The sequence below is a fragment of the Pelodiscus sinensis genome, chromosome 23 (assembly GCF_052426305.1).
Source record: "Pelodiscus sinensis isolate ZL-2025 chromosome 23, ASM5242630v1, whole genome shotgun sequence".
In the NCBI taxonomy this organism is placed as follows: domain Eukaryota; kingdom Metazoa; phylum Chordata; order Testudines; family Trionychidae; genus Pelodiscus; species Pelodiscus sinensis.
Window position 1 is genome coordinate 24,188,375 of NC_143074.1, and position 23,112 is coordinate 24,211,486.

At 42.8% G+C, this 23,112-nt stretch overlaps 1 protein-coding gene and 1 long non-coding RNA gene across 9 annotated transcripts in view; one reads left to right on the forward strand and one right to left on the reverse strand.

Annotated features, from left to right (window-relative positions):
* Window positions 1-23,112, reverse strand: part of DENND1A (DENN domain containing 1A) — a 361,583-nt gene that overhangs the window by 142,645 nt on the left and 195,826 nt on the right. For all 7 annotated transcript variants that reach the window (XM_075905650.2, XM_075905649.2, XM_075905651.2 and 4 more), the window contains exon 9: window positions 16,036-16,146. In XM_075905650.2, coding sequence (XP_075761765.2) covers window positions 16,036-16,146 — 111 coding nt within the window. The remainder of the gene's footprint in view (window positions 1-16,035; window positions 16,147-23,112) is intronic.
* LOC142819334 (uncharacterized) overlaps window positions 1-23,112 on the forward strand; it is a 105,357-nt gene that overhangs the window by 51,534 nt on the left and 30,711 nt on the right. The gene's annotated exons all lie outside the window — the stretch shown is intronic.

Sequence of the window (23,112 nt, forward strand, 5' to 3'; positions counted from 1 at the left end):
CACTCTCTTCTGTGTATCTCCAAAGACACGCAGATGGCCTACAGACATCATGGGATGAAATAAAACAAAGGAAAAGTCAGAATAAACATTAGGAAACATGTCTTAACTGTGGGACCTGTTAGGCAGCGGAGTCATTTGCAACTGGACCATCCACTGAAGTGTATGTTGTACTATAGGGAACCAGAGATTGGCAAAGGAAATGGTCTAGGTGAGCTGACAGGTCTTCTCGCTAATTTCAGTTCTTAAACTGAGACTTATCCTGAAACATAACAAGGCACAACAGGCTGCCCCATCAGAATTCTGTGTTGAGGAAATAAGTCTCAATTGTGAAGTTAGTTTCTATGGTTTGTGCTAGAACTTTTAATGGATTTTCAGTCCAGTTTTTGTTGGCTTGTTTTAACACATGGATAACTATTACTGTGTGAACCACAAAACCAGTTTTCAGAGTTAACATGTGGCTGATTGGGCATCAAGAACCAAGACAGAGACTATTTTAAACATGTGTCTTAGTTTTGTCCCATGGACTAAAACCACCTGAACTCCAGGGATGAAATAGATTTGGATAAGCTGTGGGGATGCCACATGAAACACTGACTCTGGGGGGAAAACAAGGTTCTGTACACGATGACGCAGCCACACGGAACCATAGTGAGGCATGAACCAGGCAAAGGAGCAGTTTTTAATGGCAATCAAGCGACCATAAAAGTGAATAAAAATAGATTTGACAATGTACAACTAAAAAACCAGATGGATTATTTCAATTTTTTTTTTCAAAATCACTCCCAGGCTGAGGCCTTGTTTGCCAATTATAAGCCCAGAGTGGGCTTTTACAACTGAGCAATATACCACTATAAGGGAAAGCCAGAGCCTTAAGATATACACTATAGCTAGAGAAGAGATGTTAGAATATTTACTTCCATATTTAAAATAATAAATCAATCATCTAGCATAGTTACAGAATCCAGTCCTGAAGTCCTGTAAAAAGTATTAGCAGATCTTACGGAATATGAATCACTGCCTGTTTTATGCCATTAAATATCCATCTGTCTTGATTATTAGGACTTTAGGCTCTCCATTTCCAAATAAATTTACATTGGGAGTCACAGACTTATTGCTGGTCATAACATCAAGAAGAGCGTCCCTAAAACTCTGCCTGCTGGAAGCTGGAACTGGACAACAGGGGGTGGATTACTTGATAAATTGCTTTGTTCAGTTAATTCCCTCTGACGCTTCTGGCACCCACAGAAGTTAGGATCCAGGGTTAGATAGATCATTGATCTGATCAAGAATGGTCATTATGTTCTTAAGTGTTATAGAGACAAAGTGAAGGAGGGAAACAAACCGTTTTCTGTATTTTTGATAACTAAGGCAAGAAAATGCCTAAGAAGCAAATTCAAATACTATGCAAAGGCCTAAAAAAGGGGGTGGTTTTCTTTTCTCCTATAAATGAGGCAATTGGAGGGAGTTAACCTTAAAACATGACTGAACCATATAAAAAACAATTGATTCTTTAAGATGCAATTGGTACAAAAATCCAAGGCTCCAAAAGTGTTTGGTGTATATCACACGAGTGATAACACAACAGTTTTAGCAATGTTTATGAGGGTATCACTTAGCCTTGTCTGAGCTCTGCTCTGATGTTTAGGCCTCTATATTCCTTTTACCCTTTTCTACCCTGCTTTACTGAATTACAGTTTGTTTACATCTCAAGACAGAGACGAAATTACAAGACAGTTTTTAACATGGCCTTTATTAGGCTGCACCCTTAAGATGGTTGTTTTTGCTTTTTTAGCTAGGTTTTTTATAAGGTCACCTGTTCCGTGGGATCTGTGAGTTTTCAGAAGTCAGTAACATGCCTTTATTAACAGAGGAACATGCATATAAAAGAAAGGAGATGGGTCAAAGCCCTGGCTGCAAGATTCCTTTATGTTACTGTGCCACAAGGGGCTCCAGGTAGGATATTTTCCTAGTGTCACCAGTTTGTTGTAATCTCAAAACCCTTCTTTCTTGTTAACTTATTTAATTAGAGACCCTGCTCTTTGTAGATGCTAGGAATTATTAAGAAAGGGATAGAAAATAAGACACAGAATATCTTACTGCCCCTGTATAAAACTATGGTACGCCCACATCTTGAATACTGTGTACAGATGTGGTCTCCTCACCTCAAAAAATATATTTTGGCCTTGGAAAGGGTTCAGAAAAGGGCAACTAAAATTATTAGGGGTTTGGAACGGGTCCCACATGAGGAGAGGTTAAAGCGACTGGGACTTTTCAGTTTAGAAAAGAGGAGACTGAGGGGGGATATGATAGAGGTCTATAAAATCATGAGTGGTGTGGAGAGGGTGGATAAAGAAAAGTTATTTATTAGTTCCCATAATAGAAGAACTAGAGGACACCAAATGAAATTAATGGGTAGTAGGTTTAAAACTAATACGTGAAAGTTCTTCTTCACACAGCGTGTAGTCATTCTGTGGAACTCCTTGCCAGAGGAGGCTGTGAAGGCTAGGACTAGAACAGAGTTTAAAGAGAAGCTACATAATTTCATGGAGGTTAGGTCCATAAAAGGCTATTAGCCAGGGGATAGAATTGGTGTCCCTGGCTTCTGTTTGTCAGAGGGTGGAGAGAGATGGCAGGAGAGAAATAGCTTGATCATTGTCTTTGGTACACCGTTTCTGGGGCACTTGGTGCTGTCCACAGTCGGCAGACAGGATACTGGGCTAGATGGACCTTTGGTCTGACCCATCTATGTTCTTAGATGGTGCATAGTGTTATGAAGAAAGAAAAAGTGCAATCCACAGTAAACATTAACTATACTGATTCTGTTCTAATTCTTAAAAATTTCCTTTAAGGGAAAGCACTACTCTAATACTAAGAACTAAATATAGTGCTGAAATGTGCAATGCGCTTGTAAAAACACACAATAAGACATCTCTGCTTTCAAGAGCTCACAGTATAAAAAAAGCATTTCACAGCCAAAAGGGGTTTTAAGATTATAATTACACTGTGATCTGTATCACCGCTCTTACACCATGACCAGATCTTAAAGCAGATGCATCTGCATTCATGTATTTTGTGCTACTTTGCACAGACCGGGAGGTTCACGTTTATGGTAAAATACAGTTCTCCTTTAGAAACAAAAGGAAAAATTTTTAAATCAAAGTTCTTGGATATGGAAACTAGAATAAGAATAGAAAATAGGCTTTCAAACAGGACTAGTGTGCAGATACTATACATACAGATGCAGCTAAGTTTACAGATTTTTTTTGTACTTCCTGAGCTGTTTTAGATAATACAAGAACAGCATTTCCAAGTTTATTTCAACTTCTGGACCCAGATCAGGAAGTGCACTTACTCCTTCACCTGTCATATCACAGGTTTTTGGAAAAAAAAATTCAGGAGCAATTAAATATTTGGATTTGATTCACGTTTTTACCAAAGAGTTAGGTTATTTTTTCTGCACCCATTCACTCATCCCCCTCTTATGATAGCATAAATTATATTTCTGGATGCGCAGGAATATGTGTTCTTGATCTTATAACTCACTTGGTTAGGTCCAATAATGGTATCAGCAGAATGAATATGTGGACAAAGCTGGCAACGGGGTTTGTTGCAAGGGAAGGTACCAGGGTTGGTATTAGTGTGGTATGTCCTGTGGTTGTTGGACACTTAGTAGTGTAACTCCCAACAACACTAATAGAGATCAAGCACCTAATGCATCATGCAGTGAGCTGAGAATGTGTTTCTTTAACTAGCACGGTCTGCATTTCTAAGTATCTATAATTTTCCTGATAGTGGAACATCAATCAATTTGAAAAACAAAAGCTCACAATTGATTTATTTGTAATGCTCTATGAATAACTTGTGAGGTTGGATCTGTAAAAGCAGAGCTATACCATCAACATTTGCCTTTAACTGTCTTATTTTAAAATCCTGTTTCAGGTAGTGAATATGACATAGATCTTATCTTCAGACTAACGTCTAACATTAATACTTCCCTGTAACCTTTAATGCGTTATGAAATGCAATGCGAAGACAGCGAAGTCACTTGTCACTTACAAAGTTGAGCTTTTGAAATGTCACATCATATCACTAGCTACTGATCTATGGATTACACAATCACAATTCCACATAGCCTGAAAGAATCCAGTTACATTTTTCCTTTTGGCTGAAACCCCCTCCCCCTTCCAAACCCCAATTTCAACCAAAAGAAACAACTGCATCAGCAAACAAAGCTAAAAATTGTTGAATTAGTTCAGAAAATATGTTTTAGTTATCTCAGTATGTAGCAAAAAAGTAAAGAAAAGGTTTGGGGAAAAACAATCTTCAAGAGTAATTTTTCTCCATTCGTTTCAGTAAATGTTTTACAGTCCATCATGTATTTTTGTATTGATTTCAAAACTGTTCTAGAAACATGTTCACAAATTATCAGCGACTTTACTTCTGTTAGACACTCTCTGTCCACAAAGTATACAAAATGTTTAATGTTGTTTTAAAAGCCAGTAATGAAAGATGTGCACTTCTGGATTTGCATCAACTTTAAAGCATTCTGTATATAACAACGAGGTACCGTCAATCTTAAATTTCAGAGCAAGAAAACATTCTTATCGAAAATCACACTCCGGGTACATATACACGACACTCCACCATGTGCTGAGTACGCGCCTGTGTGGCCCCCCACGCATTGGCTGTTTTTAGCAGAATAGTGTCCTGCTGCTTCTCCCCTGCAGGAGCCTTTTCCCGATACAGCAGAAGACAACCATAGTGCGAAAGGCTCCAGTAGTGCAGAGATACTGGGAAAGGACCTACTACTTGGGGGAGGAAGCAGGGAAAGGCTGCTCCCTTCCACAAGCGTCTTCCCCCCTGCAGTGAAAGGCTCCAGCAGCAGCAAGCTCTTTTCCCAGCTGCCTACTGTCTGCCAGACCCTTCCCCTGGCGTGTCACTACATAACAGAGTGGACACGGTGCGCTTTTCACTGCAACATGTAGCTGGCTACACGTTCACCACGGGCACCGTCGGTGGTGCATAGTGCAGGCAGACTTTGTGGGAAAATAAGGAAATCAGCAAGTGTAAAATCTGCCTATAGTAATTAGACATGATGAATATTCATCAGAAAGCAATTATCAATCTTATTAATGAGATTTTGCCCTCAAGCTTTTGAATATCCTAGAATTGTCAACAAAATGACATCAGCTAGTTAAATTACAGCACCACAGAAATCAGCACCTTACTCTACATGTTGTGAAACAAGTCACTAGCCATGCAGAGGCACATAAACCAAGTACAAACTTTTAAAGAATGATTTTAAATTATCTAAATATCAGTATAACAAACAGCTAGAACAAATACTAGGGAACAGTAGAACCTGGTTAAAAAGCCAATCAAGATTCTGAGCCTGGAGGAAAACCCCGAGAGCAGGTAGCCAGGGCCAGGAAGGAATGGAGACTTTTGATGCCTCACAACCTACCCTCTGATCTCTCAGTACCACAACGGGGTACCTGTGCATTCCCACTGGGCTCTGTTACCATAGAGGGTTCCCCAGCACCACAGTATGGATGTGGACATTCATGTACCCTGCAAACAGAAATATGGAGAAACACCCGATGTATTCCCGTTTGGACTTCGAAACGGAGCTCACCGTGATCAACACAGCATGTAAAGTTGGAATAGAAACTTTTGGTGATCTTGATTACCTAGACAGGGATTCCTTTTGCCCACAGAACACCCCATGACTTATCCTGTGAACGCTAAAGCCTTCCGAAAGCCTACGAAGTTTATGTGGAGTTGCCTGCCATTCTAAGCATTATTCTATTATGTTTCGTAGAGTGAAGATCTGGTCTGTGCATCCACACCCTTTCTGAGAATAGCTTGCTCTTTTCTGAGAATGCGATCAACTGCCTCGGACACACACTGGACTGTGATCATACAACAGCAGTCACTACCATCACGGAGCACACCTTTCTTACGCACCATTATGTGAATTCAAAGGTGTTATCAAAAGTCACACGATCAAGAGGCACACGGCTCTTAGACCTAACTCAGTAGAGCTGGAAAAGCCCAGCAGTTAGGCAATGATGTCTGCTTTCCAGGAGCCTCAGACATCGCTCCACAACAACAGCCAAAGAGAGGAGGGGTAAATAATTGCACAGGCACGAGGCATGCTCCTCCTGGCCTGCATCTTCGCTCTGGGAGCGGGTTTAACAAAGGGTTTGTCTAAATGAATCGTTAAGCTGAGGGGTTTGATTTTTAATGAATAGAGGTTTGTCTATTGATAAATACTCTGAAAACAGAGGACAGGGAAAACAATAAATATATTTGCTGGTATAATAAATATTTGGATGATAACAGTGACTGATTTTCAGCAACACCAGCGATCCATAACTGAATTGTCTTTGTTTCGGCGTGCCAGAGGAGAACATGGTAGCTGGCTGTTTCCACTCAGGACTACAAAGTTTTTATGCCAAAGATAAGTTTTCAAATTTCTGGGCAACTCAGGATCTCTCCTGCCCCTTCCAGGGGCCCTGCCCCCTCCATTCCCCCCTCTCTCCATCACGTGCTCTCTTCCACCCTCATTTATTTTCACTGGGCCTAGGGCAAGGGGTGCAGGATCTGGCTCAATGCCAAAGGAGTTAGGAGCAGGAAGGGATAAGGAATGCAAGGTCTGGGAGGGAATTTGGATGCAGAAGGGGACTCCAGGCTGGGGCAGGGTGTTGGGATGCAGGCTCTGGCAGGAGGCTCCAGGCTGGGCAGAGTGTTGGCGTATAGGAGAGAATGCAGGGTCCTGTAGGAGGGGCTCCAGGCTGGGGTGGAGTGTTGGGGTGTAGGACAGGGTGGAAAAGGAGGTGCTGGCTCCGGGAAAGGACTCCAAGCTAGGGCAGAGTGTCGCAGTATAAGAGGGGTGCAGGGCGCTGGCTTTGGAGGGGGCTCCAGGTTGGAGCAGAGTGTTGGGGTGTAGGTGGGGGTTGCTGACTATGGGAGGAGGTGGTCAGGGCTGGGACGGGTTGCAGGAGGGTGTGTGAGGTATAGGCTACAGCTGGAAGCAGGCAGCTGCCAGTTGGCAGCACAGCAGGGCTCAAGCAGGTTCCCTGCATGTCATTGCTTCATGCTCATCCCAGAAGCAGCGGGCTACAGGCTCGTTTCTGTGTTCCCCTGGGGGGGAAGGGGACAGTATGTCTCAGAGTGTGTCCCTCTGCTCCCAGTGCTGTCCTAAGAGCTCCCGTTGGCCATGAGCCAGCCAATGGAAGCTGCAGATGCTGACAGCTTGCAGAGATGCACTGCTCCCTTCTCCCCAAGAGGAGAATAGAGGCCATCTTGTAGCTTGCAGGCAGTCTGTTGGCACCCTGCTGTGCGGGCCCGGAGATCGCGATCGACTGGCTGAGGTGCCAGGATCAACCTGTTGACCGTGATCGACAGGTTGGTGACTGCTGCACTAAGAGTTTTGTATAAGGTTGGTGTATCAATGAGCCATAAAATCATCATAGCTGCACTAGGGTTGGTTCGCTCCGAAGCACCTGCAAGGACACAAGCTGGAAATACCAAACTATTTCATGCAGGCTTCTCAATTAGACTACCAGAAAGGAGGTCCCTTATTCAAGATCCATATTTGAGTCCAAGCTCACAATAATCAGCATCAGAAATATTCAATCACAAAGACAGCATGCACATACAGTCTCATAGGATACAATTCTTTCTATTCCCACAGACTTGCCTGCCTTCCCAATTTGGGTTGTTCCACATTTGAGTCTCAGCAAGATGAATGTAGGAATCCTAGGAGAAGGACTTGATTTTACAAGAGCATCTAACATTGTTTGCTAATATGTAGGTAATTTAGTGGCACTTAGTTCGAATTAACATTTGACTGCTGCGTGTAACCGCGGGCAGTTAGTTCAGACTAGTGGGATTTAAAAATGGCGACCGGATGGGAACTTGCAAATAAAGCCCGGGATATTTAAACCCCGAGCTTCGTTTGCAAGTGCGAATGCCTACATTAGCCTCCCTAGGGGCCCCTCAAACTAGGGGGCTAGTGTAGACATACCCTTTTTATAGATGGGCACTATATTTGCTCTGGAAATTAACACCAGCTGGGTAGGTGGTCTGTGGTAGACCCCTAGCATGACATCACCCTTGGTTTTTTTTTACCCCTTTTAACTTAACCCAGAGACTCCCAATAAGTCTGTCTCCTATGTCCATCTCCACCTCAGTCTAAGTTTGTACATTTTTAATATACAAGGCAACACCTTCTCCCTGTTTACCCCGCATAGCCTTCCTGAGTTAGCTGTCCCCTTCTATACCAATATTCCAGTTGCGTGTATTATCCCACCAAGTGATACCAACTGTGTCATAGTTGGTTTTATTTATTAGGACTTCAAGTTCTTCCTGCTTATTAGCCATACTTCTTGCCTTTGTATACAGGCATCTAAGATACTGATTTGATTTTGCCTCCCAGTTCTGCCTGCCTTGTCCCTCCTTTTCCTCTGCTATTATAACCTATGCTCCCTCCCATTTCCGACCCATCTCCCAGGTCTCCATGTTTTTCACTTACCTGTGGGCTTTGATCACCTTCCCCCATCAAACCTAGTTTAAAGCCCTTCTAACCAGGTTAGCCAGTCTGCCTTCAAATACAGTCTTTCCCTTGTTCGAAAGATGAACCCCATCCCTGCTTAGCAGTCCTTCTTGGAATAGCATACAATTGTCGAGGAAACCAAAGCCCTCCTGGTGACACCATCTCTGCAGCCAGGCATATACCTCCAGGATGCACCTGTGTCTGACTGGGCCCCTACCTTTGACATGAAGGACCAAAGAGAACACCACCTGCACTCCCAGCTCCTTCACCCGTACTCCCAAAGCCCTGTAGTCATTCTTGATCTGCTCAGTGTCACACCTTGCAGTATCATTAGTGCCCACATACTTGAGTAGCACGGGGTAGTAGTCAGAGGGCCGGATAATCCTCAACAATGTCTCCGTAACGTCTCAGATACGGGCCCCTGGCAAGCAGCATACCTCCCAGGATGACATGTCAGGGCAACAGATGGGCCCCTCCATCCCTCTCAGAAGAGAGTCTCTGACCATCACTACCTTACGTTTCCTGCTCACAGTGGTGGCAACAGACCTCCCAGCCTTCGGGGTACAAGGCTTCTCTTCTTTTGCTGTAGAGGACGATTCCTGACCTCCCGTATCCAGAAGAGCGTAGCTGTTTCCCAGTACCACGGTGGGAGGTTTGGGAGCAGGAGTGGAGCACTGCCTGCTGCCAGAAGTGACCAGCGACCAGTGTCCCCCCTTGAACCATCCCCTCTTCCACCAGTGGTGTGTCTGCAGTCTTTGGTAGTGGGACAGCTACCTCAGCTGTCTCCACGTGAATACTGCCCAGGAATTGCTTGTGGATACAGATACTCCTCAGCCTAGCCACCTCCTCCTGTAGCTCTGCCACCCGCTTCCGGAGAGATTCCACCAGCAGGCACCTTTCACACTGGACGGGTTCCCCAGCTTGGATTTCAGTAACTGGGAATTGCAAGCCACAGTCCTTGCAAAATCACACCAAGATCTGGGTAGAGGCATCCATGGTCAGTTGGTCTGTCTGGCTATAGGCGTAGGCAGAGGAGACAGAAGCAGTGCTGGTACAGGTGTTGCAGGTCTTTCTAGGACTCCCTCTGTCAAACTCCCTCTTAAGCTCCCCTGTCTACAGCCCCCGGTCCGCTTCGCTCCCCTGGTCGCTCTGCCTCTGGCTTTTAAAGCCTGCTCACCTAGGTCAGCCCTACCCCCTCGTTAGCCACACACAGGAAGGCTGATCGTGAAGCTGATCAAAGGCAATCAAGGGAACAAAGGATCAAAAATATTCAAACCTCAGAGGGGTTTCTCAGATATCTCTTCCATCTAAGTTACAGGGCGTCCCCACTATACGTCCAAGATATGTTCAAACAAACATGGACATATAGCGAAAGGATGTAAAGCAGGGAATTTTTTCCCCACAGCTGACTTCCGTTTGCACGAATTGATTTTTTCTTCCCATGGGACGGAAGAGCAGGGACTGGGAGGACTTAAAACAGAACAGTTCCCACAAGCATCAACGATGCTTGTGAGGAACCAACGTATACCAGGGAGACTTAGAGCAGGGATGCCCTGTACTGCATTGCAGCCTTTACTATGGGATCATTAGGAATGACTCAATATCATAGGAGGGGTTGAGCTAATCTTCTGTATAATAAATAATGAAGATACACTGTAGATAGAATCTTTCACTTAAAAGTCTCAAAAGAGCTTTAGAAATGTTAGATTGCCTATTGCACAGGCATTACATCCCTTTACAACTGGGGAAACTTGGGCCCAGATAGATTGGGGAGCCTGTCCCTGGTTACACAGTAAAGAAGCATAAAAAGTGGGAATATAACATGAGGAATGGATCTTCCATTTTCCCATTCTAGTAATGAGAAAACCTAAAAATACATGATTTATTTTGGGTGTTATTCAAACCCCAGTCATGACATGCCCACCCCAAAACTGCACATGGCATTCTTACTATGGTTATGCTGCTAGGACCTCACACACCACCAGGATAAAGATATCTAACTGATACCTTAATTCCACTACATGCCCAAAGACACTGGAGACACTGAGGAATCCTCTGAATTGAAAGAAGGAGAAAAGGAAAGTCTACATGAATCCAAGTAAAAGGCCCTAACAATTTCCATTTCACTGTGACTTTCATTAAAAAAGTCTCCCTGACTTGCTGTGTTAGGGGTTGTCAGTGCACATACACATCCCTCACCGCTGTGTTTGTCTTTTTTTCAATACTGCTGCTAATGTTGTCTCTGTTATGTTAATGATCTGCCTAGCAGCAGTCTTTTGGGTCTGTGCTCTCTAGTACAGTCACACACTGGTATTTAATCATCACACCTGAACACATATTTAAAATAAAATCTTTAGGGTTAACTTAAATTCCTTAAAGTGAAAGCCGGAATATGGCTAGACTGATGAAATAAACTGAAACTTTTAAGTATAAATGTAGACTGGGTTTGAACCACAGTCCCAGAAAATAAAAGGCTGTTCAGGAGTAGGATGGCTATGCACATATATGTAGGCCCGTGCTCCCACACATTCTTTCCGCCCAAGAACACTGGGCCTACTTGCAGGCACTTAAGTTTATGGCTCAATATGACGACAAAGCATTATGCAGGGTAGTTCAACAATTAAAGCATAAGATTCAGACCACAAATCATAGATTTTATTCTCAAGTTTGATCCAGCACTCACTGACCGTCTCCTTGGGCTCAATCTTCCCTCCCCGGCTTCAGTTTACTTCATGTGGTATCCCGATAGTGGAAGCTAACTCACAGATGTGTTGAGAGGTCGTATAAGGTCAGGTAATTTGGAACTCCTAGACACCGGTCTTCAGAACACACTGCAACTTCTCGGCAGAGTTCCCAATTCATTTCATCCACCACAATCATATTCTAACAGTTTACCAATGGCAATAAAGAAAATACCAATGTTTCTCCCTAAATAAAATATTTACCAAATACAATAGAAAATGAAAGGGAAGCATGAAAAGTAGCAGCTCATTGCACAGTATATTACCATGCAATCAAAGTGATGTGATTATACAAGGTGTTCATCTCTGCCTCATGTGTTCCATTCCAAGGTTGTTTCTTTGGTGGCTCAAGTCACTTAAAATAATGCTCTCAGAGTATGAAATGTAACTGGTCATTTTATTACATCTTGTTCTGCCCCAAATGGCACCTTCTCAACATCTCCTTCGTAGCATGAAAAGATCTTTCATCAGCTAATATGGACTAGACAGCATGTTGTCTAAAGTGAACAGAGCAGTCTTGCACACATCCCCGTTCATTCAGTTTAAATGATCAGAATGCCTAATTGAAAACCATGTTAATTTTTACTAACCTAGTCAGTCAGAAGGTCTTAGCGGGAAACGAGTTACATAGCACAATTCCTAACTTGCACCCCAAGATGGGCATGTTCCCAAGCAAGAACCTCTATGTAACTTCCTGAAGTTCTGTGCATATCTAGTCTACCCATGCATTAAGAGATGTCTGGAAAGTACTGTTTATGAAGACTTTTTATTTAGGGAGTATCTATTTATTTTCTATTATGACAATTTAAGATTTTAAAATGGAACAATAAAAGATTAACTAAATGTGATGCTCAACTCTGAAGACATCTGACAGTAAACCGTCACCTATTTCTGAGACGTAATCCTACATTCCATCTGGCATAAATCCAAATTGCACCACCCTGCATAGACACCAGGAGTGCCCTGCAATTTTGCCAAAATTATGGTTAATAAAGAAATAGCATAGTTGATGGAGACCTCATCTGATTAATGACTGTTATACAGAAACAAGCTGTTAATAATAAGACAGCCTGAGAAATGACAGGACTGTCAAAGCTCAAGGATTTCAGCAGGTTGAATTGAGATCAGTCCATCTACCTCAGTTCCCTAAAGCAGCTTCAGGAGAATCATGCAAAAATGTAGCCAGTTGAGAGATACAAACTGATTGCTGGCATAATTCAGTTTTAAAATTTCACATTTAACATTCCAAAGTTATTGTGTGTGTAAATGAATAAACAGAAGGGTTTTAGTCATTCTTATTCAGAAAAATTAGACTAATGGCAAATTATGAGAGGAGCAATTTACAAATGTGTTTTGTTGCCTCTCTCAAGAGTTCTCAATGTGTGCATATATTTCCGTATTGAGATTGCAATGTGAAACTTGAAAATGGAATTTATACAGGAAACCTCAAAACACCTTTGAATATTTATTAGCCCAACCAACAGTTCTAAATGTAGTAAGTTACCTGCATCACACTGAGAGGCATTAAGGGCTCTGTGGTGAAGCAGGACTCCTACAATAGGCTGCGGATGCAGATTAAGATTGAGGTGCTTTGGCAAAGTTGTGAGAGAAAGTGGGATGGTGCTCAAGGGAAGGAAGAGGTAGTCTCTTGCAAGCCAACACTAAGGGGCTGGCAGTCTAATTTCAAGAGGTGCTAAAAAGGTTTGAGAAGCATGCACACCTCTTCACTGCACCATGCCCATCGACGGCCGGTTCTATTAGGCACACACTAACATTTTCATAAGTGCCACATTCATTAACCACCAGGCTGCTTACTTAGATCATCTTTTCTACAGTTCTATATTTATAATGCCTGTATTACAGTGAATAGTTATCATAGCTTACTGGGGCAGGGCAGCAAGGACACGCTGTGCTGGAACTCAGAATGCTAGTTAGAAGAGATAGTCCATTTCCTCTCTCCGTTACAACACAAAGAGGCCTTTTCCTACATGCAAGCACTTCGTTTTATGTTTGTCTTTATGTGAGGAATTAGATGGCAAAATGAACAGTTAAAATTCAGCTTGTGAATACTCAGTAAAATTCACAGTTAAGCTTTTGGTGTTTGGAGAAACCCCATGAAAACCAGCAATAACTTTCCACAGGTTCAATGACAAACAATTCACATGTAATAGTTAATAGGTTACATCTCAGCACTCAATTACCCCCAAAATCTGGTTTAAACTTGCCAGCATTAAGAGCTCTTCAATTATAATATGAATTTCAGGAGACACGGTAGCTCTAATTCACTTGATATTAAATTTAAATTATAAGTGTTAGACAAATTAATTGCAAACAGTTCCTTTTTTTAAAAAAACCAGGACACTGACTGTACTTTGAGAATTCTCACAGTTTGGTGAGTTTCCAGTTACAAGGTCTTGGCTTCTGCTGAGCACAGTTTGAAATAAAATAATGCAGCTTGTTCCTACTGCTGGATCATGCAGAGCCGAGTGTGCAGGCAAGGAATCACTGGCTCTCGCCCAAGACTTCAAACCTGTCTTAAACTGTCACTCCAATCTCAGTGCCGTTTAGATCTATAGTTCTAAGATACTAATGCAAAGTAAGGCAAGCTCTCGCCCAGAAGAGCCAGATATGCTTTTATCTCGGACAGAGGCAAAAAAGAGAAATAGGAGAAAGATAAAGACAAAAAACACAAGCCTATTTACGAAAGAGCTTATAAAGGAAAGGAAAGTGACAGGTAAGTAAGTAATGCTTATTTCCAGCCTACCTTACCATGGCCGGATCATGTCAACCAAGCACATAGACTCTATCATTGGGAGACCCCAACCTAACCAACTCACTCCATTCCAAATGCTGCATTTAATTCACTTTTCCCTGAAACGAACAAACCAACCAACCTACCCCACTCCTCCACACCCACAGAAATTGACTGACATCCTAGACCTGGGTTTGTAGCTCTGTTCACTCTGACTATACAGCAAAACCACAATGGTGGGTGTATATAAAAGTGTATTGAAGAACACAATGCATACGTCTGTTGATCTAATAGGTTTTCTATAATATCCGTCATTGTAGTAGTTAAGTGTTACTGGTTCTTTATGTGTTTTGGTCACAAAGGCTTGGTCTACACTATAGCAGAAGGTCAAATTAAGATACGCAACTCCAGCTACCTTAATTACGTAGTTGAAGTCAACATGTTTTAAATCAAGTTTCTGCACTGTCCATGCATTTGCTCCCATCAGCTTCCCTTACTCTTTGCGAGGAGCAAGAGTACCAGCACCGGCAGGGGCACCCTCTGAGTTCAATTTAGCGGGTTTTCACTAGACCCATTAAATTGAACCTTGGAAGACTGACTGCAGCAGCAGAGATCTTCTGCATAGTGTAGACAGGGCCTAAGTTTCAAAAGTTGTTAAAATGTTCCACAGATTACACTGAATCTCCTGGTCTCATCTTCCTTTCTTAATTAGATATATTATTGTTGCCATCTGGAGATGGAACACACAAACGGTTTGTCCCGTCAGTCTTCCTCCCTCCCCTTTCCATCCTAATATGTGCATGGTACTCTTTCATGTTTTTGGTGTGTTGTTACAGCAGTATTTTCTGGCAGTCTACAATGCAGTTCCAATCTTATACAATCAAAATCAGCCCTTCAAGAGGCCAGATAATACCACACAAAATGGAAATTGGAGCTCTAACTTCAGAAAGAGCCTTTCAAGTATTTAGTTTACAGCATTAGAAGGCAACATTTAGTTAACCATCCTCTGTTTATCATTCATAACAGAAAACAATCAATATCCATTTACAGAGCAAACAGAATGAAAACTTAACATTTCCTTTTATACATAAAATCACGATCTTATTGACTGATAAAACTTCAAATGCATAATGCTCAACTTTGAACTAAAATCAGACTGGGTTTCTGGTATTGATATGCAGCCATTTTTAGAAGAGACAGCTCTTTGGAGTGCGCAGCAGCTTTCATCTTTCAGATGCTTGATGGCGCCTAAGTAGCATTAAGCCTATGTCTTATCAAACAAAATTGCAAAAAATGTGGTTCTCTAACATGTTCTAGCCCACCGTCTGGGTTTATCAAGAGAAGGTCACCAGACGTTCTGTCTGAAAGTATCATTTATCTATTTTTCTCTCAAATAAGTGTATGAAAAGGGCCTCACTGCCATGGTATAAATGTTGTTATACAACATCTGTATCAAGAGAAAAAACTTTTTCCATTCAAGCACTTGACAGCCCAGAGAACCCCAAAAAAAGTCACCTTTGCCAAGCACAACCATACATTTAAAATTCTGTACATAGACATACATACACACATACATACACACAAACACACCATTTTTTTAGCCAGAAATCAGGTATGCTTAATACATCCAGACTGTACATTTTCTTCCCCCGTTCTGCAATTCCCTGCTTCAGTCTGTTTATGCCAATGTACATAATGAATGTACAGCTATTAATGATTTTCGTATTTCTCATTATTTCTTAGTATGTCTTCAGTGCCTCATCTCTGCTTATAGTGTCTTTTGCAATAGGGAAGTACTCAGAGGACTGACCCATTGTTGTATTTGCTTATACAATAAATCCAACTTTAGCACAATATTCCTGCCACCCTACAAACAATTGCAACTCTGTGATTATTCAAATTCTAGGTATCCCAGATGACATAACGCATGACTGGCAGTTTTTAAAATGAACTGTCAAGAGAATATTCTGAAATTTACTTACAGTGCTCAATTTACTACAGCAGATGAGGATGCGGCGTTCATATAGCATACTAGCGTAGAGATGCAGCATGTTGTTGACATCGACAGCTACAAAATACTCTGTCAGATTTCTCTAGGAAAAAAGATGAGAGAGAGGTTTTAGAGAAAAACTTTACCGACACAAACATCTTAAAGATAGATGAGAATTCAGACTTCATCCATAAATTACACACCCAGAAAGTGACCTGGAGGAAGAAAACAATAGGTCAGTCCAAGTCTGGGGTGATTTTGCTGCTACAGCAGGTGTTTAGTTTGTTATTTATTAATTCATGTTCTCAAATGATCAGATTTCAGAAAGTTACACAGCATAGTGTGGTTTCCCTCTCAAGTCCTGCAACTTAAAATATGGAAAAAGAAGACTTTTTGGTAAGGGGAATAGGTTCTTTCGTGCACACAAAATATATTCCTGAAATCTGACAGTAGCCACAAATTACTGCTACTGCAAAGTTCATATTCAACTAACTGAAATTAGTTGATCATGTAAAAATTTGCTAATGGAACAATTTACTCCAGAGCAACTGTGATGAGGAATATACCAGAAGCATTTAAAATACAATCCAGAAATCATTGCACTGATATTCAGCATGCATGCAGTATTTTGTGAACAGTGATACTCCCATCCTCTGAGAAGTAGAATCAGAAAGCATCCCTATGCCAAAGATTGGGAAACTGAATCAGGAGAGGAGAAGCATCGTCTTTCCAAGGTTACAGAACATGTCCATGTAAGAGACAGAATTAAAACTCGAATGGCCAATTTCCAGTCTAATGCTCAGCCTATGTATTTATTTTGGCTTATACAACAGCAAAACCCTATCCATCCCCTGCGTGTGTGTTAAATATTTAACTCAGAGTGAAACATTGGATGCACATCTCTCACAAACACAAAAAGGATGAGCAGAGCCACCGCTCCTAGGCCTCTATCCCTCTGTTGCAATGTCTATTGCTGGATGTAAGGTGAATGGCAGGAGAGGTTACGCACCTTTTGCAATAAATAGAGTTATTTGAAAAGTATGACCCTATCGATGAGCCATTTCAGATCTATTTGCACCCAATGCACCTTTGATCAGAGATTTTTTGGCAGTAGTGCCCAGTCAGCCCACACATGCACCTCGCACATCCTTGTGTCTTGTACTAAGGATATATAGGGGTATGCGAGCCAAGTGCCCTCGGCTCCTTTTCCACTGCAAAGTCTCCTAGGAGAAACTCTGAAGCAGAGGGGAAGGAGGGCTGGCAGTACAGCCCCCACAAGGAGAACTCCAGTTATTGCATAGAAAGAGTAATTTCTCCTTATTCAAATACTGTCCTTATGGGTAATCCTACTTGGGCTTGTTTATCATCTTCAATATTGGGCGAGTGGGTGGAAATGCTTATGGAAGACTCCTTTTCTATGGACTCAAGAAAGCATTTCCCCAAGTGTAAGGGTCAAACCCCTCACTCAAGCAAACTGTCTGCACTTCCTGCCAGTGATGGTGGCAAAGAGATCCACCTCTGGAAATCTCCTAGTCTGAAAGTCCAACTCCCATTCATAAGCACTGGAGAAGTGTCTGCTGGAACTGTGAGCTATAGCGTTGTGCAAGTCTGGAATGTAAGCTGCTGAAGCGAGGCTGTGATTGGCTACACACTAGATCCATAGCTTTGCTGCTTCTGTATAAAGGGCGCCCCGGTGGTTCAATGGACATAGAACACACAGGTTGCTTCCTTCTGTCCTGATTGTGATGGATTTGTCCCTGATTAATGGAAGGAAGTGCAAGCAGACATTTCTGACAAGTCTCAGCTCTAGGAAACTGATAAGTAACCGACCATCTTCACTGAATGGCGTGTGTAGCTAAATGCGCCACCCACATACTCATTTGTTTTCATGACTATGGTTGGATGACAGGAATGCAGGTACAAATGTTGTCTGGGTCCTTCCACCAACTGAAAAAAATCTCAGACTTACTAAGGGACTGAGATCAGCCTGTTCAACCTGCTTTAGTTTGGAGCAGAAATCCAGCCTAAGCCATCCCAGGAAACAGCAAAGCAGCTACCGGGCAAGCTGTGTCACAAAAAGCACAAGCCGCTAGTCACTGTAAATAATTTCCTTTGGATGTCTGTGGGCTGGTTTGAATGTTTTAGATGAGGACTGTTCATGTCATCTATCTGGCCACAAGAAGGTAAGCTCCAGCTGATATTGCATCTAAGGAGGCCCCTATGAATTCTATCTTTAACATGGGGCTCTGAGTGCATTTTTCAAGATTGAGCTGAAGACCTAGCCTGGGAAACATGGACATTGCTCTTTATGGCAGAGAGAACCTTGATGTAATACTGGAGCTTCAGCAGCCAATTGCCAAAGTATAGAAAAACGATAATCCTCATTCATCAAAGATGAGCTACAACCAATTCTAAGATTTCAGAAAATACCTTTGACACAGAAGAAAGGCCAAAAGGAAGCACTTACTACTGGAAGTGGCCGTGAAGGACCAGGAATTGAAGGACTCTCTTGTGAGAAGTACGAGTTGGGACATGCCAAAATGTGTCCTGTAGGTTGAGGGCCTAAAGCAAAACCATGGTTCTATATATGGAATTTCAGCTGCCAGATGGAGTCTAGACACCACCACTCTGAATGTGTATGTTTTCACAATGTTGTCTAGAATCAGTCTCCATCCCCCATTCTTTTTTTGGAACAAGAAAATGCTTGGAGTAAAATTCCCTCTCCTTGTATAGATCTGGAGCAGATTCTATAGCTACTGTCTGTAGAAAGGAGTAGGGATGTAAGCGACTAGTTGACTACCCGATAATCTTATGCTTATCAGATAGTCAAGTAATGACTCCCCCACTTGCTTCCTCTATCAGAGAGAGGATGGGGGGGGGGTGGGGGGGGGGGGAGCAAAGCCGGCTTAAAAACCAGTTCCCTCCAGCACTGTCGGGAGGGAGGCAGAAGCGCAGCGGGGAGATGGGTGTAAGCAGTGAATCAGCTGATTTCCAGCTCATGCCCCGTCCCAGATGTTGCACCTCTGCTTTTTAAATGTATTAGGAGCCCCGGCTTGCACCGTTCCCCCACCTCTGCCTTTTAAATGTATTAAATGTTCTAGCTCCTGGACTGGGAGCTAACTCCGCTGCGACTCTGCAGTTTCCCCCTTTATCGACTAATCAGTCAATGGAAAGTCCATCGATTACTCGATTAGCTGATTACATGCAAGTCAACATCCCTAGAAGAGAGTCAACTTCCAGTGTCAGCAAGTGCTTGTGAGAGTTGTCCCTAAAAAGGGACAGACCTGGGTGATTGGCTGGGGAATAGATAACCCCAGGTTATAGCCTCCAACACCCATTAGTCAGATCTAATCTGTTCGGAGGCATCCCTTTTCACCTGCCTGATGATGATTGTCTCTTTTCTGTGTAGTTTTATGAGAAACAATCCCATTCCAGGAACATCCCATTTTCCTGGTGCAACCAAACACTTACTTTGCATTAAGTAACAAGAAGAAGAAACTGAATACCAAATTTGGTGGTCCTAGCTCTTACTCAGGAGGAGTTCTTGAACCGACGGACAGACTCCCAAACATATAGCAGATAGGTACTGCCCTTTTATAAGTAGAGTCTTTAGGCTCCTTTGTTATTGTGCTTCCTCTGTGGTATGGAGGAGGGTCTTGGTTCCAAGGGCGTGGTGCCTTTCTTCCTTAGATTAGCTCAGAGCCCCAGGTGCAGGATTTACACCAACAAAGCCTGGATACTCAGCAAGTACCCAGTACGGAACTCCAATATGGTCTTACTTTGAGGAGACTGAGGCTTTCTTGAAGAGGACCCTTTAAGAGAAGGAGTCCTTCAGGGTTCTCTGCGGGGCAGGTCTGGGTGAACATGCAGATGTGAAAACAGCATTAGGCTCACTCAGAAGCCAATGTCCCATCCTGCCAGCATCTCCCAGCCTCAATCTGAGACCAGACAAAGCCAAGTCAAAGTTTTCTCTCATAGTTCTGCCTCTGAATCCTGAACAGACTGGACAATTTTGAGGGATTTCTGTTTCTCCCAAGCAGCATATACACCAGGAAAGCTCTTCACTGACTGGGATGGTTTCCTGGCAAGCAAGGCAATGTTTGAAACCCAGAGAGCCTGGCCTACTTTGAGACAATGGAGACCACGAAAGAATAGAGCCCCAGTAGGAGGGAAGGGATTACAAAAGCAAACCCCTACTACAATCAAAACTAAGGACAGAATTAATATAAGGATAAGGAAAAGAAAGAAAAGAATAATTAAAGTAAGGGATACCGTTTTACAGTGAAGCAGGCACACTAGTGCGCCATCCGAGGCCGGGGTGGTTCAGAAGAAACTGAGGCCTGTGCAACCTTAAATATTCTCAGTATGGGGCACGAGGATGTCTAGAGTGCATTTCTGGGCAATGCCACCAAAATCTTCCATCAAAGGCACATGGGACACAAGTGTGCCTGAAGCAGAGCACTCCTAAGGACACTACTTAAAGAACAACAGATCAGCTAGAGGCAGGGCTCCTCAAACTGGTATCCAAGCCTAGATCCATGCAGATCCAGAGCTAAGTCTCTGGCATGCTTCTTGCAGGAACACCAGCACAGCTCTTCTCCATGCTGCTGCTCAGGTTACAGCTAGGGTTGCCAGGTGTCAGGTACTGACCCAGACAGTCCGGTATTTTTGCCTCCTGTCTGGTTAAAAAAAAAAAAAAAAAAATCAGAAAATACCGGACACCTAAAATGTCGGGTATTTTCTGATTTTTTTCCCCCCTGCCAAGAGGCGAAAATACCAGACACCTGGCAACCCTGCGGACACACTCAGCAACTGAGCCCAGCCCTCAGAACCTCTACCACACTCCCGTCACTTACCTGGTCCCACAGGGGCTTGTCTTGTGTCTGGAGCAGAAAAACAAAATGGCCACCAGCAAAAAAAGCTTTTTCTTAAAGGGGCCATGCTGATATTTTATTTTTTTTTGGTTCATAACTGCTGTTGGGGTCCCCTTCCTCCCCCCCACTCAACAACTTTGGTCTCCCCTCCCCCCTCCTTTTTACCCCCCTCAATAGAATTTTTTTCCCAGTTTTTTTTTGGGGGGGGAGGAGGGAGGGAAGAGTGTTCGGTATTTTTGGCTTAACCATCTGGCAACCCTAGTTACAGCATGACCATGGTAACTTAACTCACTGTTGCAGCTCTGAGAAAGAAACAAGCTACACCACGCATCTATTTAACCAAGTACTTCTCCTCCCCACGCTAACGGGGCATGCTCCCTCACACCAGCCATTCCTTTCTGGGTCGCTCTGCCCCGTTTCCTCCCTACTCTGCAGTGAGGAGAAGCACATGCTACCATTTTACTGGGCTGGTGAAAGGACTCCTGGATGACAGTGCGTAAAATATTACTCCTCCTTACTCACACCGAGTAACACCATACTCCGCAAGTGCTCAACTGAAATCAAGGGAGCACTACCTCATGGACTAAGATGCTTCTCAGTCTGAGCAAGGTTGACAGAAACAGGCTCTTAATTTGCAGAGAAGGTTTAAACTCACTGCAAACTGCAATTAAAAGCAATTTTAGAATAAGAAGTTTCATCAGATTCAAGGCATATCAGAAAAGACCAAATTAATGGATTTGATTCAAAATAAACTGTTTGTGGATGGCTTATAGATTACTATGCAGCAAAAGTATGCCTATTTATACAAAAAGTACACGTGAGAAAGCAAAATTAAGACAAATCATGAATTCCAGTGAGATCTTAATCAGCACAGAATAAAGCAGAACTCAAAAAGCAGGAAGCAAATAGGATGTAGAAGCTGAAAGAAGCTCAGAAAGCCCATTAGCACTTTTGACAGATCCAAAGATAACTCTAAAACCACCAATACTTGGCCTGAGGAGTCTGCCAAGAAGCTTCATACTGTGCAAAAATATGTTCCACAGCTTGCCATCCAAATACAAAGAAAGAGCTAGAGACAAAAATTGCACCTGGTTTTTGGAAGATTTTTGTGGGGATTTTTTAAAAAAATAAAACATTAACAAAATGAAGTGACTTTTTTCAGTAAGGAGTCGAAAGGTATAAATACCTCCTTCAGGTCTCATTAGATCCCTTGTTATGGAAAACCTATGGTCTCATACAGGTATATTTTAAAAAACAACATACTTTGCCAAAACCCCATTAAACTGTCATGTACTTTTTCTCTATTTCTCGTCCCATCTGTGCTGATTAGCTAGATATTTGTGTCTAAACAGAAGCTGTCTCCTTTAAAGTTCTGCTTTCCCCATACACCCATCTCTCTATGAAACCAATACCCTGTGTGCGACTATACAATTGTTTCCGAAGGGGTAGGAGTCAAGATGTTACAAACATTAGAGGACCTGCTTTTCTTTCAAGGAGCATGCAACTTCCACTGATGCTAGCAGAGTCAGGGTACAGTAAGAGGAGTGCAGAATCCCCACCTGCTGCATGAAATGAGTCAACTACACACAAAGTGAAAGCTTACAAGATTAACACAACTCTCATTAGCAGAGGGAAATACAGGAAGAGATGTTTACTCAGTTGTGTAGTAACTGTGGTTCTTCGAGATGGCTTTCCCTGTGGCTGCTGCATGTTAGGTGTGTGAGCCCCTTCTCATTTTTTTTTCAGAGATTTGTGGTAGTAGTGCCTTCAGTAAGCTATGCATGCCGGGCAGCTGGCTTGTGCCGTTCAGAGTGGCTATCCTGCATGCACCCTATAATGGAGATTACCTATCTCCTAGAACTGGAAGGGACCTTGAAAGGTCACTGAGTCCAGTCCCCTGCCTTCACAGCAGTACCAAGTACCATCCCTGACAAATTTTTGCCCCAAATCCCTAAATGGCCTCCGCAAGGATTGAACTCACAACGCTGGGTTTAGCAGGCCAATGCTCAGACCACTGAGCTATCCCACCCACAGGGATAACCATCTCAAAGAACCTCATTTTACTGCACATGGAGTATTCTTCTTCAAAGAGTATCCCTGTGGGTGCTCCACTTCAGGTGACTATGGAACAGTCCCTCTTAGGGGAGGAAGGGGCAGTGGAGTGTCAGAGTACTGTGGCTATATAGCACTGTTTG